At 35.0% G+C, this 21,124-nt stretch overlaps 1 protein-coding gene across 1 annotated transcript in view; it reads right to left on the bottom strand.

Moving 5' to 3' along the window:
• The window catches only part of LEMD3 (LEM domain containing 3), a 67,571-nt gene that overhangs the window by 12,569 nt on the left and 33,878 nt on the right, over positions 1–21,124 (bottom strand). The window contains exons 2-6 of the mRNA XM_082635912.1: positions 21,080–21,117; positions 16,353–16,419; positions 14,002–14,069; positions 438–517; positions 206–351 (exon numbers count right to left, since the gene is read on the bottom strand). Of these exons, the coding sequence (XP_082492038.1) occupies positions 206–351; positions 438–517; positions 14,002–14,069; positions 16,353–16,419; positions 21,080–21,117 (399 nt within the window). The remainder of the gene's footprint in view (positions 1–205; positions 352–437; positions 518–14,001; positions 14,070–16,352; positions 16,420–21,079; positions 21,118–21,124) is intronic.

The following is a 21,124-nucleotide window of genomic DNA, read 5'->3' as shown; positions in this document are numbered from 1 at the left end:
TCCTCACAGCACTGTTTTCTAAGCCCTTAGATTGATACGGACATTATAGAAACCCTCAATATTATTATACCTTACTGAAGACTTCTGGACGTGATTTATAATGACAACTATCACAGAAGTATATTCTCAATCCTGGCATTTGGTGAAATACAGACACAAATATTCTAGACTACAATGTATCTAATTTCTCATCCTCACAACTTACCTAAGCATAACAACAATAACCTGTGGGTGACAGTAATAAAAGCACGTCGAAAACGACACCAGAAGGACATCTGTGGTCTTGTGGATTGTAGAAACTGTACATCAACTATATCTGTCAATTCTTCCTCAGGGCCATAACCAACACACCTATTTAAAAATAATTAAGGGAGAGTTTAGAGTCAAAATCACTTCTTAGACTACAAAATGGACAAAGTGGAAACCAAATCCTTTACCTTATTCCAACATCTTTTCCATTTTCAAAAATCCACTGCAATGAGATGTTAAATATATCTTCATATTCAGGACCTAAATCCTAATAAGAAAAATAGAGAAAATAACTAACTATTCTTTATAATTCACATCCACTTGTTATGTGTAAGCTGTCCTATAAATAACATACTTTATATAACACTTTAAACTATATAACATAATAAAAATATATTACTCATTACAGAAAAATGAAAGGAGAAAAAAGAAAAAAGTCACCATTTCCCCACCACCCTAAGATAACCACTGAACATTGTGCTATGTTTTCTTTTCATTTTTTTATTTACAGATTTAAAAAAAATAATTTTCTTTTCAAGTATCATTGTGATTATTAGTCCCCCCCCCTTTTTAATGGAACACTATCTGTAGATGAACAAATGACAATTATTCAGACTTGGATGTTTAACAGCCATTTTTTCAACAAGTGAATGAAATTAAGCCCATCAACTCCAGAAAAACAACTGATTGTGTTATCAATGATAAAATTCAAACTTTCAAGTGAAAAGTAGAATTTCAAAAAATGCTCATCCATTACTATGAGCCTAACAACTTCACAATACTTGAAAACCTTTGCAATGAGACTATGCCGTGATATTAACAAATGTGACTTTTGAGCATGGCATAATAAAATGTGTCAACATTTGGAAGATCTGCATAACCAGTGAACCAATATTTTCCAAATGAACAATCATGAGCTATAAAATCTTGCATGGGTAAAAGATCCATTCTAACTGCAAAACAAACCAAAGGGCTTTAGTATGAAAAGTATGAGTACGAAAAGTTCGCTGACATAGTTTTAAATTCTACATTGCCGCTAATCTTTAAGAAACTACTACTTGTAGAGTATTGGTATTGAAGAATATCTACAATTATCGGAATAGAGAATTAAAATACTTTTCCTTGTTTTGACTACGTATCTGAGTGAGGCTAGATTTTCTTGAGGTACTTCAACCCAAACAGCATCACGATGGATTAAATGAAGAAGCAGATATGAGAAGTCGGTTATTTTTAATTAAGATAGACATTAAAGAGATTTGCAAAAATATAAAACAATGCCACTTCTCACTAAATGTTTTTATTTTGGAAAACAGTTATTTTTCATAAAAATACAGTATTTATGTTAACGTAATAAATTCATTATTCTTATTTTAAATGAATAAGTAAATTTTTAAATGTTGTCTCAACTTTAACATGGCAAATATATATCTAAATATAAATAAATACATATCTAGCCCACAAACAGATGTCATTTAGAATCATCAGTAATTTTAGGAGTGCAAAAAGTTTAAGAATTGCTGAGCATAAGTGGATTATGTATTTTTTAAATCAAAATATTAAAAACAAAAGTGGTATTATATTACACATACTGTTTTTCTACTTGCTTTTTTCACAAAATGAGGTGGCATGAATGTCAATGTCAGTACACATGGAACAACCTCAATTTTTTCCAGCAAGATAATATTCCATTGTGTGGTTATTTTACACTAATCATCCCCTTATTAATGAACATGAAGTGTTTCCAATTTTAGTATACCAAATAATACTGTAAATAAACATCCTTGAAAATTCCTTCATTCAAAATATTTACTGAGGGCTCACTATGTGCCAGGTACTATTCCAGGACCTAGAGATGTAGCGCTAAACAAAAAGCCGAAATTCCCTGTGCTCATGGAGCTTGCATTCTACTCAAAAAGTATGTCTTCATGTACTTTTGGAAGTGCAAAAAATGAACTTCTAAAAGTAGAAATAAGAAATCACTTTTTAAAATCCCTTAAAAATGTTTATAAGTAATAACTATTGAATTTTAACAACATATTCTTCAACAGCTTTGGAAATTACAAGGTTCTCATTTGATCAGTTTCCTTCCTAATATGAAACTGGCAGTTATTTTAATATATCAAATTTGAAAGTATAGTAAAGAATTTTATGAAGCAGAACTAATCTTGCTAGGCATCATTACTTATCTGTAACTACTACTAGGATTTTCAGATGCTGAATATAACTATAGGCTATCTGTTATTTTTTTAAGTGTGATAATTTTGGCAAATATTTATAAATATCAAAAAATTATAGCCAATGTTAGTATTTAATTATTGAGAAATGGTTTATATGTGAGATCATTTCAGTGGAATATTATGAATTTAGAAATGATCATGAGAGCTAAATAGCTATATGCTTTAAAAAGTAAAATACAACATTCAACTTATTTATAACTATAGAAGATATATACTCATTTGAGTAAGAACTAGAAAATAACGAAGAAAAAATGAATTTTGTTTAATATTTCCCTAAGATGTTATGCGATTATACAAAACAATTTCAGGCAATTACTGTTTTAATTGTTATAAAATTAGAAATCACTTTGTATATAACTAAAAATCAAACAATGCACATTCACATACTCTAAAATTAGAGCAGATTCAAGCTTTGATAAAGGAACACCAATAGAACATACTTCTGGTTACACTGCATGGATCAGGATTAGATAAAGCACAAGTTATACAGGATTTTGAAAATCCATAAAGCAATATTAATATGGGAGCTGAAGACCTTGCGTTGATTCCTCTTTGTAATGTATTGGTTTTTAAAAATGATTTTGTACTCATTCAGTTTCTTTCAAAGACTTCATCCTTCAAAGACAAAGACATGATAGCACCCTTGAAAGACGTGGATATTTTTAAAAAATCAATGAAATACATACATTGTATTTAACCCGTATTTACATATATGCTCTTCAGTTTGTATTAATACAGTATGCAGAATATTATGACATGTTTGCATTATTACACAGAACTTAGAAGGTTAGACTATAAACATATGTCAAACAATGTAAAAACAAAGAAATTTCCAAGTTTACTAGTTATATAATTTAAATATAAAAATTTTAGGAAGCTAAAACATTATAAACAAAATTACTACCCTCATTAATTATCATTAAAAATGTACATACTGGTTCAAATTAACAAGGACACCTACTCTAATAAGTTAAGTATGTGGAGGGACAAAGAGCTTAACACTTCTAGTTTATAAAACACTAAGGATAGAAAAGGGCATCCGTTGTTATTTTTCCCATTTTTTGTTTTCCTTTCCTATGTTAATACCCCTGGATATCCAATGACTACCTGGAATACAATAGAACCATGGAATGTTCCTTTATGAATACAGATTTTCAAAACACAAATGATAATTTATTTAAAACTTCATTAAAGATTAAAAGGGTGTTGAGTTCTTAAATAAGCTATTACTTCCACAAGTATTCTACATAGTACTTAGAGTTCTACAGTATCATAAAATGGAATTTTTATAGACATAGAAGTTGAATTTTTTTCTGGCTTATGCTAATTAAGTAGCTCATGCTAACACTGTAGCATACACAGCATCTACCTGATTATAAGAGTCTGAAGTGTTTTATTGTTCACTTTTTGGAGCTACCTGGAAAGCTGTAAGGCAGGGGTAGGCCAACTTTTTTTGTAAAGGGCCAGAGAATAAATATTTTAAGCTTTGCAGCAGTATACACTTCTGGTCTCTGTCACTATTTTTTTTAAGCGACCTTTAAAATTGTTGTATAAACACAGCTAGCAGGCCATACCCAAAAACGGCTCACAGGCTGCAGTTTGCCAGCCCTTGAGGTAAGACATTCCTGTATCATAAAACACCCATTTTCTAATAACTGATGACAAAACTCAGGAGGAAACTAAGTTTTTAATTTTAAAAGCAGGTCTACTATTAACATAATTGCTTATTACTAGTTACTTTATAGGCAATAGTTCTGCTAACACACTGCTGATTGCTTCATAGAAATCTAAATTCAAAGCATGTTTTCCCAAATCTTTAACAAATCTATTTTAATACACTATATGTGTACACATACACAAACACCCATGATTCCCAATTACAAATTTACTTATTTTCAAAATAACTAGCCAAAAATGTGTATTTAAAAACCTGTACCAGATGCTTCGAACTTGGATTACAAAGTACAAAAATAATACTGTTTCATGTAAAAGATTCCGTTCATTAAATAAAGTAACAAAACATTTGTAAGGAGGGAAAATGATACTGGTACAGGGAGAAGTCAAGTGAAGATTAAAAATCTATTGGATATAGTTCACAAATGGATAATTTACATGGTAATAATAGCTACGTGGCTTTCTAGTTAGTGAATATTCTGCTTAATTGTGAGATGATACATGCCATACATCAGATGCTACCTTTACGTAAAATACGACACACAGAAATCAATAGTGAGTATGATTTAATTCTTGATGCTTCAGCGGAAACTTGATATTTCACCTCCAAGAATAATGGAAAGAACATGGTCCTTAGAATCAAAGAGGCCTGGAATCAGATCATGACTCCACTACTGAACAGCTATGTGTATAACCTTAAGCGGAAATAAGAGAAAATAAGTCATTTATGCAGATGCATATACTTTGATCAATTCTTCAGATTCTAAACCCTATTCAGGGTCAGTCCCTTGACCACTCAGTAGATGAGGGTAGGGACTATAAACCCAGGCCTTCCATCTAAGAGGTAGAACAATACAGTGAAAACAGCAAATACTTTGATTCTATTCACAGTTCCATCACTTACTTGCTGGATGACCCAGTTATTAAACCTCTCTGAGCTTTAGTTTCTTAATAAAGTGGGTCTGATACCACCTACCTTTCCGGATCATTGTGAAATCAAAGGTAACATACAGAAAGTACTAAGATAAATTATACTTGAAATATTATAATTATTATGAAATGCATCCCTCACTTCATTTCTTAGAATACCTATTTTTCCACAAAGACACAATTTTATTAACAGTGATTAGCATTCCAAGCTAGTTCATAAAAAATCTATCCAGCACATAATTTGGCACATTTGCAGCTATCTTCTTTCCTATTATATTCTTCACAAACCTTAATCATATTGGGTTAAAAATTAAACAGGTCTTGAAAGTGACCTAGGAAATGAACCACCATCCATTACATCATTCTACTGTTATCATACAAAGCTCCCACCATCTAACTTAAAAAGCAATCTGTCTTTTCATGAAAATATAGTGCCAAGTGTTTCCTAAATGTTCCACCAGAGGGACCTCTTAACTTTTTACAAATCAAAACAAGCTTTCAATCTCAAAAATGATGAATAAAAAGTTCAAGAAAAACACTGGAGAAGTAAGAAAACGTGTTTAAGTTATTTAAATTAATTGTCACATTTATTTAAATTTCCTTTGAAGGAGAAAGTGGGAGCAATAAAATAAAAATAGAGTGTAAAGAATCAAATTGAAGAAAAATTTTAAACATTTTTACTGAGGCTTATTCACTCATTTTACTCCATCAAACATTTAGTAATACTGTGCTTAAAATGCACTAGAAGTTGGGAAAAAAAATAGCTTATACTGTAGGAGTGCTACATATTCTCTGGCTCATTTACTCCTGAATGCAAAAACTTAATTGTGTTGCAGTTGAAACCACAGTACAAATACATAAAAGGTACAATAGATCCCTCTCCACAAGCAGAAAGCCTACAATATATATATGGTCATCATTATTTGATACTAGCTTCGTAGTGGGGTTCTTCCATACTTATTCTAGAACTTGGGTAAAATAAAATATCAATTTTGGATAGATTGTGCTAAAATTATCATTAAAAATTAGAAAGTAATTTGGCAACATGTATCAAAAGCATTAACAAAAGTTCTTTGAACAAGTAATTTCATTTGCAGGACTATTTCCTAAGGAAATGATCACAAAATCAAGTACTATAATGCAAAAATTAAGGTGCTTTCATAATACCAAAAAAACCACAAACCAGTACAATACAATCATGTAAAGAAATATTATCCAGTGATAAAAAAGAAATAATTTTTAAAAACCTGAACAATGACATGGGAAAACACTAACAACTTTAAGGAAAGAATATGTAAATATTTACAATATGGCATTTATAATATTTATAGTGATACTAATTTGGGGGAAAAAATATAAGACTAGAGAAACATGGACCAAAATGAGTGGCTAACCTTAGGTGGTGAATTTGAAATGCAATTTTCCTTTTATTTTCTGTATGAGTTAAATCATAAGCATGGGTTAATGTTATACTGAAAAAATAAGCATTATTAAAAACAGCACCTAAAAGCATTTATCTAAACCTGAAAACTTTATTTTTTTGGAAAAAAACCCTGTTTAATGCTTTTTTTCCTTTTAGTAGCAGTCCAAACTGCAGCTTTGGTGGTAACAAGCCATACCAGATTTCACAGCATTTGAAAAGCTAAAAATGGGACTCCAAAAAGAAAAGGTTAACACTAACAAACACACAAACACACACACACACACATACATACATACACACACACCCCTAAATGTATAAGAAGGATATTACCTACATAAAGTAACTTCACTTAACTAATTAAGAAATGAATCCAAAATCTCTTGTAAAAATATACGTTAGAAATTCTACTGAATTAAAAAGGGGGGGGGCAAAACCCAATCTGAAGCATAAAATAGTCCCAGAGAAAAGATATTAAAATCTTTTAAGACCAGAATTCTTTAACATCACTCTTTTTTTTTTTTAATTCAATACAGGCAGTTCCCAACTAACTCATGCATGGGTGTATCCATTAACTCCTTTGCTGCCAGTCTTCAATTGAACTAATCTCTTGTACCCTACTGCTGCCTGGCTTAGACTCCAACTTGTCCCAACCCTGGTTCTGTGTCCTTCTTTTTACCTTATCCAATCAAATGGCTGGGGACAGGAAAGAGAGGCAGTTAATCATCCTTCCACACCAACTCGACTCTTCTTCAGCTCCAGCTTAACTACTGATCAAGCCCTATCCTGTTCCCAAGCCCTATCCCATCCAACCCTTTAGTCCTTCCTTCAAATACAATTCAGTAGATTTTAAGAGTCTTGAGGTTTGTCTGAAATGTAAATTAATCCTGCTCCAGGAATTTATGACCAATGATAACAGATATCTGGTATCTGTGCCATTACCTCTCTGAGAGATTCAACTGGGAAAAAAAAGAAGAGAAAGCAGGAGGGAATCACTGGTTGGGATCAGTTTTTCCCACTGCTAAAAGTAAAAACACTTTCAAATCATAACGAATGGCTTGCTGCCTTTGGATTCCCACATGCTATGCCCTTTTCCTGGAATATTTGATTCTATGTTCCCTTTAGCCTACTCAATCCAATCCCTTCTTTGCCCCCACCCCAATAATCCATCTAGCAATTTTTCCATCCCTTAAGACAAAGTCCCATAATCGTAAGCCCTCCTTATTTAGACCTTTTGGGATCCTAATCCTTTAGGTATCCAATCTATTAACTATTACGCTATCCACGAATTTGCCTATCATCAATGTTCTCATCTAGGTCAAAACTGAAAATGAAGAAAAGAACAAGGTTGAGAGACAAATCCTGCAGCATGTTATTAGAAAACTCTCTTCAGAGTGACACTGGTTTAATTGGTTAGGAAACACACAAAAAAAGAAGTAAAATTTATTTGAAGTTATTATAATCTTCAGGCACTGACCTAGGTACTTTATATTCTCATAAGTCTCCCAACAACTCTGACAGGCATTAATAAGAACAGTCCCACTTTCACACTGAGATACAGGTACAGAAATGTGAAGGGACTTTACCAAGACACACATTTTCTATGTGCCAGTGCTAGAATGGGAATCAACATCAAATCTCCATCATATTATACTGTCTCAACATCTTTTAAGTATCTACATATAAGTTATGAATTAAGTTAAAAACTGAGTCCATATTTCTCTTTTTTGACGAGCATATCATGGCAAATTGTCACTAAAACCTCGCTGAAAGCCTTAACTATACTACATTCTAAATTTAAAAAAAAAAAAAGAGGGGGTGATGTCAGCAAGATGACAGAATAGGAAGCCCCAGACCCTCCTTCCCCCATGGAGACACAAATCCAACAATACGCAGACCAGTTCCCTTTGTAAGAAATCTAGAAACCGGTTAAGAGCCTCCTGCACACCAAGCATGTGCAAAACTAGCTGCATGAAAGTAGGAAAATTCATAACACTCACTCACCAGAGCCCCTTCCCCTGGCATACCATAATGTGATCTGGAGAAAATTCCCAACTCCTGGCTTATCCTTGAGGAGGGAAAGAGAAGACTGGAACATATGCCCAATGTTCAGACTTTTCAGGGGCCACCAGAGGGACTGGCTTCTGTCTTGCTTGAATCTTAGCACTAATAGGTAAGGGCACTAGGTTGGGGGCTGCCAAGAACAAAGGCAATGAACTAATACACACTCACTTGCCACTGCCCCTCCCTGCAGCTCAGTGCAGAATAAGTGGCAGAAAACCCCCAACTCCTGGTTTCTCCCCAAGGAGGGAAAGAGTTGGAACATGTGTCCAATGTTACAGTTTCTCAGGGAGCTGCCCAAGGGACTGGTTTCTGTATCACCTGTTTCAGAGCACTGAGATCTGACATAGTCTAGATGCCTGCGGGTTGCTGAAAATAAGAAAGAGCTGGACAGCTTCCTGCTGTTCCAGAGAACCCGCAGTATAGCAAACAGACACCAGAGGGAGCAAGAGATTACAAGCTCCTATAAAAAGAAACCTGCAAAAATCTCTCTAGCTGGGAATATATACCCACAAGTCCAGAAAAGATGCATCCACAAAAAAGGTTTGAGGGGACCCCAGAATCTCTATCTGAGCTCAGTGGCAAAGGTCTTCCCCTGCATGAAGGCAGTCTGTAAAGACTGGCAGATGTGGCTGTGTTTTCAAATGGTAGATCCCAACACAAAGTAACAAGACACACAAAGGAAACAAGGAAACATGGCCCAACTAAAAGAACAAAATAAATCTCCAGGAACTGACCCTAAAGAAACTGAGCTATATGAATTACCTGATAAAAATCTAAAAGTAACTGTCATAAAGATGTTCAACAAGCTCAGGAAAACAATGCATAAATAAAATGAGAATATCAATAAAGAGAAAACACTAAAAAGAACCAAACAGGAATTCTGAAGCTGAAGAATACAATACCTGAATTGAAAAATTCACAAGATGGGTTCAAAAGCAGTCTTAAATCAATCAGAACAAAGAATCAAGGAACTCAAAGATAAGTCGTTTGAAATTATCCAGAGGAACAAAAAGAAAAGAGAATGGAAAAGAATGAAGAAAGGCTTAAGGGACTTACGGGGACATTATCAGTTAGATCATTACATGCATTATGGAAGTCCCAGAAGGAGAGGAGTGAAAGGAGCAGAAAGCTTATTTGAAGAAATAATGACCCAAAACTCCCAAATCTGGGGAAAGAAATGGACATTCAGGTTCAAGAAGTCCAACAGCTTCTTATGGGATACAGCAAGGGCAGTTCTAACAGGGAATTTCATAGTGGTAAATGCCTACATTAAAAAAGAAGAAACTCTCAAATAAACCACCCATCTTTACACCTCAAAGAACTAGAAAAAGAAGAATAAATTAAACCCAAAGTTAACAGAAGGAAATGATAAGGATTAGAGCAGAAATAAAATTTTAAAAAATCAACAAAACAAAGAGGTGGTTTTTAGAAAAGATCAGCAAAATTGACAAACCCTTAGTTAATAAAAAGAGAGAGAAGCCTCAAACATAATCAGAAATGAAAGAGGAGGTATTAAAATTGATGTCAGAGAAATACAAAGGATCATAATAGACTACCACGGACAATTACTCAACAACAAACTGGATAACCTAGAAAAAAAGTGGATAAATTCCTAGAAACATATAACCTATCAAGACTAAATAATGAAGAAACAGAGAAAATTTGAACAGACCTATAACTAATACAGAAACTGAATCAGTAATCAAAAACCTCCCAACAAAGAAAAGTCTAGGATTCAGTGGTTTCACTGGAGGATGCTACTAAACATTTAAAAAAGAATTAACACTTATGCTTCTCAAATTCTTCCAAAAAATTTTAAGGGGAGGGAACACTTCCACACTCATTTTATGAGGCCAGCATTACTCTGACACCAAAGCTGAACGAAGACACTACAAGAAAGGAAATACAGACCAATATCCCTGATGAATACAGATGCAAATCCTCAACAAAATATTAGCAAACTGAGTTCAACAGTTTTAACAACACATTAAAAGGATCAGACACCATGACCAAGTGGGATTTATTCCAAGAATGCAAGGATGGTCCAACATACAAAAGCCAATCAATGTGATACACCACATTAAAAGAACAAAAAATTGGGCTTCCCTGGTGGCGCAGTGGTTGAGAGTCCGCCTGCCGATTCAGGGGACACGGGTTCGTGCCCGGGTCCGGGAGGATCCCACATGCCATGGAGCGGCTGGGCCCTTGAGCCATGGCCGCTGAGCCTGCACGTCTGGAGCCTGTGCTCCACAACAGGAGAGGCCACAACAGTAAGAGGCCCGCGTACCGCAAAAAAAAAAAAAATTAAAAATCACATGATCATTTCAATAAATACAGGAAAAGCATTTGACAAAATTCAACACCTTAAATTATTAAAAACACTTGACAGATCAGGAACAGAAGCAAATTACCTCAAAATAATAAAGGCCACATATGAAAAGCCAATGTCTAGTATATACTTAACTGTGAAAAACTGCAAGTTTTTCCTTGGAGACTAGGAATAAGGCAAAGATGTCCATTGTTACCATTTCTATTCAATATAGTACTAGAAATCCTAGCTAGAGCAATTAGGTGAGAAAAGAAAACGCATACAAATTGGAAAGGAGGAAGTAAAATTATCTGTTTGCAGAAACATGATCTTATACATAGAAGATTCTACAGACTCCACAAAAAAAACCATTACAATTTAAGCAATTCAGCAAAGCTGCAGGATAAAATAATTGGTATAAAAAAAGAGGTTGCATTTCTATACACAAAAATTAAAAATCAGAAAAGAAAATTAAGAAAATGTCATTTACAATAGCATCAAAAACAATAAAATACTTAGGAATAAACATTACCAAGAATGTGATAGACGTATACACTGAAAACTACAAAGCACTGCTTAAAGAAATTCAAGACACAAATAAATGAAAAGACATCCTGTGTTCATGATTGGAAGACTTAATATTGTTAAAATGTCCATACTACCCAAAGCAATCTACAGATTCAATGCAATTCCCATCAAAATCTCAGTAGCACTTTTTTGAGAAACAGAAAGATCAATTCTAAAATTCATATGGAACCACAAAGGATCCTGAATAGCCAAAACAATTTTAAGCAAGAAGAACAAAGCTATAGGCCCCATACTTCCTGACTTCAAAACATATCACAAAACTACAGTAATCAAAACAGTACGGTACTGATGTAAAGAGAGACACATAGAACAATGTAAGAAAACAGAGAAAGTCTCACATATATGGTCAACTGATCTTCAACAAGTGTGCTAAGAACACACAATGGGAAAAGGATAGTTTCTTCAACAAATGGTGTTGAGAAAACTGGATTTCCACATGCAAATGAATGAAACTGAAGCCTTATCTTACACTACACAAAAATCAACTCCAAATGGATTGAAGACTTAAACAGGACATGAAACTACAAAACTCTTAGAAGAAAATACAGGGGAAAAGCTTCATGATATTGGTCTTAGCAATGATTTTTTTTTTTTTTTTTTTGCAGTACGCGGGCCTCTCTCTGTTTGGCCTCTCCCATTGCAGAGCACAGGCTCCGGATGCACAGGCTCAGCGGCCATCGCTCATGGGCCCAGCCGCTCCGCGGCATGTGGGATCTTCCCGGACCGGGGCACAAACCCGTGTCCCCTGCATCGGCAGGCGGACTCTCAACCACTGCGCCACCAGGGAAGCCCTTAGCAATGATTTTTTAAATATGACCTGGCAATGATTTTCTGGATATGACACCAAAAGCACAGGCAACATAAGCAAAAAGAGACAAGTGAGACTACATCAAACTAAAAAGCTTCTGCATAGCAAAGGAAACAATCAACAGAGTAAAAACGGCATCTGTGGAATAGGAGAAAATATTTGCAAACCAAATATCTAATAAGGGTTAACATCCAAAAGTAAATAAGGAACTCTTACAAGTCAATAACAAAAAAAATCAGATAACCTGATTTTAAAAATGGGTAAGGGACCTGAATAAACATTTCTTCAAAGAAAACATACAAGTGTCCAATAAGTATATGAAAAGATGCTTGACATCACTAATCATCAGAGAAATGCAAATCAAAACCACTGTGAGATATCACCTTACACCTGTTAGCATGGTCATTATTAAAATACAAACCAGAACCAAAAGAAAACAAAATAAGAGTTTTCAAGCATATGGAGAAAAGGGAACCCTTGTAAACGTTGGTGGGAATGTAAAATGGTGCAGCCATTATGGAGACCAGTATGGAAGTTCATCAAATTACTAAAAATAGAACTATTATATGTTCCAGCAATCTCACTTCTGGGTATCTATCAAAAGAATTGAAAACAGGATCTAAGAGATGTTTGCACTCCTATGTTCACTGCAGTATTATTCACAATAGCCAAGAAGTGGAAACACCTAAATATTCACCAGCATATCAATGGATAAATAAAATGTGGGGTATATACAGTGGAATATTATTCGGCCTTAAAAAGGGAAATCCTGTTATATAGTACAACATGGATGAAACTTGAGGGCACTGTGCTAAGAGATATTAACCAGTCACAGAAGGACAAATACTGCATGATTCCATTTTTATGAGGTATCTACTGTAGTCAAACTCACAGAAGCAGAAAGTGGCATGGTGGTGGTCAGGGGCTGGGAGGAGGAGGAAAGGGGGAGTTGCTGTGCAATGGGTACAGAGATCCAGTAATGCAAGATGAAAAAGTTTGAGAGATCTGCTGCACAATGATGCATATATAGTTAATAATACTGTACACTTTAGGGTAGATCTCATGTTACATGTTTTTTTACCACAAAAAGGGGGGAAATGAAGTTTGTATGACATGACTTGTTCACAATGAATGGATGCCAACTTCTAGGGATCAGCATTTCCATCTGCAAGTACTCACATCTTTATGGAATTATCTTTATGGAACTGGGTTAACATCAAGCTCCCCAATATGGTTTTCAAAATCCACTATCCCCTTTTTGGAAATCAGAGTGACACCTGTCCATCTTAACCTTCTAGTACCTTTCCTTTTATCTAAGATTTCCTAGATTACTTACAGTGGTACAGAAAATACATCTGCAAATTCTCTTAGAACCCTGAAATAAAATTATCCCGGGGCAGAATTGAAATAAATGACAATAGTTAGACGCTTACTTGCTTTCTTATATGCTACTTACTTATCTCAATTTCTCTCTCACCAATGGTGTTTGCACCCTTTCCAAACTAATGTGCATTCTCTCACAGAGAATGTTCTAAAACAAACTAAAACAAAAAATGTTGAGTAATTTTGCTTTCTCTATCTGCTCACATTACACCAAACAGCAGGCCCAAGCTTGTAACAGTACAATTAAAGTAATCAAATGCATGGTACTGTAGATATAAGTTGTGATGATTTACATAAATTTTAAGAATAGAGCTATTAAAATTCTAATTTCACTGCTTACTTTCAAATATGCAGCTGCCTCTTGGACAGAAAGTGTTCTCTGACTAGAACTGCCACATTCATGATCTCCTGGAAAGATTAGCATATTATTAATTTTGAATCAGTACTATGTTCAACAGAAGAAAACAAATATGATTAATCAAACTAGTTTTACAAATTACATAATTATAGATTATATTATTATAATCAGTAAAGAAAGAAGATAAACACTCATTTATATTTTCTAGAAATAAATTCCAATAGGCAATATAAACAAATATTTTTATATCAATCGCAACCTTTAAATGTATTTCAGTCTAGATAGAAACATACATTCCTCTTACATTCCCAATGAAATTGTTAGCCAGGGGTAGGAATCATGTCATGCTGATGCCTATCCATTGACCTTGGCACAAAGAAAGCCCTCTACAGATGTATTATTTTTCAAGGGGGAAAATTCATTGTGCTAACTCATACATCTATTAACTAAAGCTAATAATTCAAGAGTTCAAGTAAGTTTGAATTAAAATGTACATTTTCGGAGTATTACTAAGCCTATCTTTAGCAAGGAGTATGCATAACTTAAATTATTATAACACAAATCAATAGGGAAATTAGAAGCTTCTACCTATAATCTGGTTTCTACAAATACGTGTACTACATACAAAAGTTTGGAAAACTACATTTTCCTTTTCTTGTAACTATTTATAAAAGAATCCAAAGCCTTTTTTTCTTTTTCAGGCTATCTGTGGTTATTAGAGATCAATTATCCTTACAATGAACTTCAATTTTAAGTTTCTCCTACTTGTTTCTTTCAAGTACTTTTTAAAAAAAAATTTAACATAAAAGTACAATAATTAAAGTAAAATCCTTGGCAAATTTTTCTATTATAAAAGCAACCACGTTCCTATTTATCGTTTTGTTCAAGTAGCCAGATTTTAATGGTCATGGTTGTAAAACAGGTAGAAATACCTATTAGATGAACGTGTAAGTCTTCAAATTTTATAATCCATCCTCAGAGATTCCGATTCCACAGATCTACAGCAGAGGCTGGCAAACCCACAGACCAAATCTGGCCTACCACCGGTTTTTATAAATGAATTTTTATTGCAACACAGCCACGCTCATTCATGTATTATCTATGGCTGCTTTCAGGCTCTAACAGCAGAAATGAGTAGTTGTGACAGAGACAGTCTAGCCCGCAAAGCCTAAAAAATCTACTATCTGGCTCCTTCACAGAAGAAAGTTTGCAGACCCCTGCTGTAGAAGAAGGAATCTATATCTTTAAAAGCACCCCAGACTATGCCGATCTAACACACTTCATAAAACACTGCTGTAGAGACAGCTCTAGAAGCTTGTAGCAGCAACATGAGGAATTCCATGTAGATTATATACTTCATTTCTGGGTGCTACAGCATACCAAATAAATGTCATCAGTTTGCAGCATATGTATATAACAGTCTTCCAGTCAATGCAAAGAAGACTTTTAGTGATATGCACACAATTATTAGCCAAAAAAATCTGACCAGAATTAAGGACCCCCCCCAAAAAAAACACAAAAATTGGTGAGAGGATGGGGAACTGTCAGGATTCTCAATGCTTCCATTCGACCAGAGAAGTTCCACATTCACCTACGAGGTTTCTACCAATGATCTAGTTTCTACAAAAGGATCTGCTACAAACAAAAGTTTGGAACACTACATTTTTCTTTTCTTGTAACTGTTTATATGAAGAGAATCCAAAGTCTCTTCTTTCAGATTATATGTGAAATAACTGAAAAAAGTTAAAAGGTAATAGATAAGGTGCTACTACAGCTTTTATAAATGCTAAACTTCATGCCAATTCACCTATATTATTCTAATTGCAGATATGTTGCATATCTGAGAACTCTCAAAGTCTTACTAAGACCAGAATATGAGGAAAATGCGATGTTTCAGGAGAAAAAAATTCTGTAATATATTTACTTTATCCAAGGAAATGACACCTATACAATCACCAAAGGAAAATCCGCACTTTTATATTTAATCGAGGATTTTAGTTAATCCTCTGCTTACCCAATTTAACTGATATGTAAGATTTCAGAATTTTGTTATTATCAATGCAATAAAAAAATGTGATGACTTTTACCATAGAGTATATATCTATATTTCATTGTATACATATGGCAGGCAGGAAAAAGGCCTTCATTAAACGTATCTATACAGATAAAAACCCACTCCATATAAGGACTAAAAACTTCTAAAGAGAAAACACCCCACAATGTAACATAACAACACTGAACTTGGGAAAAACCATTTCTACTGATACTGCATGCTATATATGCAAATTAATTTTTAAAACACTTTTAGAGACTATGAATGTTAAAACAATTACCTGCAAGCTGTGCCAATCGATCATGAAGCTTGTATAAAGTGTTCATCATAAGATTTTTCTTACTTTCCTAAATTTAAAAGAAATTATTATAAAATATCCAATTCTGGGGGGGAAAATGCACCAATTAATAATTTTTATTAAAAAAGAAAAACAGTGAATGAATTTAAAAACCATAGAAGCTACATAATCTGAAAGACAAATTCATATTTAACCAATGGCTACCATATCTTAAAGAAACCTTAATCTAAGAATCTAAACTATCACTCTAAATATTTTAGCTTCTTGAGGATGATTGGGAAACCGGCACTAAGGTTAGTGCTAGAAAAGGTCTCATATACAACAAACTCCCCCAGCCACCAAAACAATGCTCCCAATCCCCTCTATACAATGCACGCCCATGTGTATTTTTATGAGACTGTTTTCTTCATGTTTTGTTTTAAACTGCCTCAACCACATAATAAGGAAATGAGTAATGACACTTCAATTAAATTAACCCTCAACCCCTCCTAGGTCCCAAAGTGGCCCTGTATAAATTTATGAACCATTAAAGTGAAACAAACATTTAATGAGCATCTACGAGTTAAGAACTGTTCTCAGCAAAGCGAGAAACCCAGGGAACAAGATGGTTCCTGTTCTCAAGGGCAAAATACATACTAAACGTTATATTATAGTTGCAAACAAGGTACAATGTAAATACAGAAGGTGGAGGGGAAGGAAGATCCATTTATGGAAGCGGGAATATCTGAATCGGGCTTCACAGAAAGAACAGAATTGACCAGCATTCCAGGCAGAAGGAACAGCATGGGCCTGAAGGAATAAAACCTTTGGTTATATTTCTTACATAACCAGAGCCTACTTTGACTCAGCAAACTGCTAGAAAAGCAGTTTGGAGTCAATGGCTAGAGAGCTCTAGATACCAAGACAAAGAGTTTGACTTCATTCTGAACATTTAGGACAAGAAAAGTAAAACAGAACTGTGCATCAGGAATATTATTCTGACCATATGAAAGGAAACCAGAGTGGAGACTACTGCAATGTCTAAGCACCCTGACAAGTAGTCTAAACCAATGAGACCTCAATTTAAGAGCAATCACAATTAAGAGAAACTGATACAAGCAACGGGGGAGGGTAGGTTAGGAGAGGGGGTAAGAATAGCTTATCACACTATTTGAAATAAACTCATGATTTATGAGGGGGCTATGTCTTTATTATTTCCTTTCTCCTTAAGTTTCTAACAAAATAGGATTACTGTATGAATATGACCAGGAACAAATTCAGACAGGATAGTAAAAAAGCTGGGAAAGTAAAATTCACATGCCCAGTGACATGTAATCTCATCCATTTGTTTTCACGCTATATGTTCAAGGACAGAAGAGACAAGTCTGCACACTATGGATAGCATGCTTTTATCAATGCAGCTTTAATGAGTGGTACTAGGAAGAGAAAAACTCATCAAACGCTCCACAATCCTACCACGAGGGTCCCTGGCTTTAGGTAAGATGGTTGATAAAGATAAGTGACATTCCTTCAGCTGACTATTTGCCTAACAACCCATTTGCTTTTTACCCCCTCAACTCTATCTCAACCTGATTCAGAATCAAGCCAGTCCTTATCACATAAGCTTAAAAATCCAAACTGCAAAAATTAGACATCAAAAAGTAATGGCAGGGCCTCCCTGGTGGCGCAGTGGTTGAGAGTCCGCCTGCCGATGCAGGGGATACGGGTTCGTGCCCCGGTCTGGGAGGATCCCATATGCCGCGGAGCGGCTGGGCCCGTGAGCCATGGCCACTGAGCCTGCGCATCCGGAGCCTGTGCTCCACAACGGGAGAGGCCACAACAGTGAGAGGCCCGCGTACGGAAAAAAAAAAAAAAAAAAAAAAAAAAAAAAGTAATGGCAGGGGCTGAAATTCAAGATTCTGAAAGCTACGCATCTGTGATAGATTAAACCACAAAATAATAAATATGTTCAATATAACAAGATGAGGAGTTCCAATGATAGTGTAGGTTGTGGACTTGACATATAAAACCAAGGTAAATCTGATTAAGCTTCAGGACTAAAGTGGTTGACAGTTTTGAAGTTTGTTTCCTTCCTTAACTGGAAAAGGGACTGATTCCCTTTTCGTTTTGCATGTCCTGATCACGCCTATCCCCACACCCCTTTCAAAACCAATAAATCCAAAAATTTGACACTGTCCTCTGTGATTACATCTTTAATGAACATCAGAGGCCTGGGAATAAACTTCATCTTTTTTTTTTTTTTTTGCGGTACGCGGGCCTCTCACTGCTGTGGCCTCTCCCGCTGCAGAGCACAGGCTCTGGACATGCAGGCTCAGCGGCCATGGCTCACGGGCCCAGCCGCTCCACGGCATGTGGGATCCTCCCGGACCAGGACACGAACCCGCGTCCCCTGCATCGGCAGGCGGACTCTCAACCACTGCGCCACCAGGGAAGCCCTAAACTTCATCTTTTGATTCACATATATTAACCCTGGACTAGGACTTCCCTGGTGGTGCAGTGGTTAAGAATCTCCCTGTCAATGCAGGGGACATGTGTTTGATCCCTGGTCCGGGAAGATCTGACATGCCATGGAGCAACTAAGCCTGTGCACCACAACTACTGAGCCTACACTCTAGAGCCCATGAGCCACAACTACTGGGCCCACACACCACAACTACTGAAGCCCGTGCACCCTAGAGCCTGCGCACCACAACTACTGAGCCCACATGCTCTAGAGCTTGCGTGCTGCTACTGAGCCCACATGCTGCAACTACTGAAGCCTGTGCAACTAGAACCCATCTCCACAACAAGAGAAGCCACCACACCGCAACGAAGAGTAGCCACCGCACCGCAATGAAGAGTAGCCCCTGCTCACCACAACTAGAGAAAGCCTCTGTGCAGCAACGAAAACCCAATGCAGCCCCAAAATAAATAATAAATAAATACATTAAAAACAACAACAAAAAACACTGGACTAGACAAGTAGAAGAAATAACAAAACCTAATCATATGTAACTGGATCTCATACTGGATAACATACATGCTATTCCATTCGCATACAATGCATTTAAACGCCCAAAAAGCTCAGCTATAATTTTTTCAAGAATTATTTTTCCAACAGCAACTCATTCAAAATGACCATCTATATATTACAAGGGTGTCAAGTGCCATCCAAATGATCAACTAACTTACGATCTAAGTAGTTTTTATGGAACGTTTTATTAATGGGAACAAATCAATTTTGAGAAATAGAAAGGTTCAATAATCTTTAGCACCAATATGCTAAATTAGAACTAAATCCGAAAAGGGTGTACATCAAATGTTAAAGTTACTTTCTTACAGAAACTTATATTGGCTTATAGTTTCATTACAAACTTCTTCCATTCTGTCTCCTTTTCAGATTGCCTCCTAATATTCAGCTTGAAATGTGTCTACTGATCACCCTGAAAACAAGTTAAAGATCTACAAATAAATCCATATTTAAAGTAAGCTTTCAAGTAACCTTCCATTAAAAAAAATAATTTTTTAATTTGAAATAGCTACCTTCTAATTGTGTGTTTTGGTAAGCTCCAGATTTTCTTTTACTAACACAAATCATTCTCTGAAGCAAAGTTCTCATTCTTGGGGGAAAAACCAAACTGTAGGGTGACTCTACCAAATTTTCTCACATATTATCACCTTTAAATATTTCCCTCTTGTATCTCAGCCAATTTTCTCCTCAAGGATATTTTCAATTTTTGTATCAAGTCCGATTAAATGATATTAATGGATTTTAAACACTTAGCATAGTGCCTGGCACAGAATAAACACTTAACATAGTTAATTGCCATTATCTTCATTACAGTTATTATTATTATTTAGAGATTAGGAACCTCAGGTTCCCTCAAGGGGAAAATTATACAGAAGAAAATAAAGTCTCGTCTTTTCAATGTTCAGTGAGTATATCGTGCAAATTTAAATTATGATGCCAGCAGCAATGTTATACTTAATATGATAAAGTCAACTTTTTAAAAAAAACAATATCACCACAATAGAATACTACAGAAAATAATCATTACTAACAATCTAAAGTAACATTCTATGGATCTGATTATAAATTATTACATATCCTTTAGTACAACAAATAATGTTTTCCATACAGGTCTGTATTACTGTCAGTTCCTATAATAAAAAAAAATTAACAACTAATTGTGTATTATAATATAAACTCAAATATCATAACCTTTGGAGTGCCTATAATGATGAATGATAAGTGAAAAATATTTTCATGTGAGTAAAACTTAGGTTAAAATTAATATTATAAATCCTTTAAAAATACAAGGAATCATAAATAAGTTGCATAAGACTCTAAATCCTTTGCCTTCCTGACAGTTGAAAAGGCATGCCAATGAGCAAAAAATCGAAAGAGAACAAAAGGAGGGCAAAAAAGACAAAAACTGCTAGGGTACCCAACAATTAAGAAAACAGGCATACTTTTAAGGGTAAGACCAGATCCCCAGATGACATGCCACTGCCATTTTACTTGGCAGTGGCTTTTACCTCAAAGTGATAAACAGGTCAGCTCTTAGGTGGAAATTGGTGTCAGATTTAATTATACTGTGGTCAAGGAATACTCAAAAATAAGAAAATTTATTGCCTTTAAAATTACTACTTTTTAGGTGATAGTCATCCTACTACCTTTATCATATAAAACATAAGACAAAGTATCAGTATTAAGATTTTTTACTTACTTTCATTTTTCCAAATGTTTCATCAAAGGGGTTTTTTACTATCAA

Source organism: Mesoplodon mirus (genome assembly GCF_964341445.2).
Source record: "Mesoplodon mirus genome assembly, chromosome: 11".
Classification (NCBI taxonomy): domain Eukaryota; kingdom Metazoa; phylum Chordata; class Mammalia; order Artiodactyla; family Ziphiidae; genus Mesoplodon; species Mesoplodon mirus.
The sequence above is the reverse complement of the archived record's forward strand: the minus strand, read 5'-3'. Positions and strand labels throughout refer to the sequence as shown.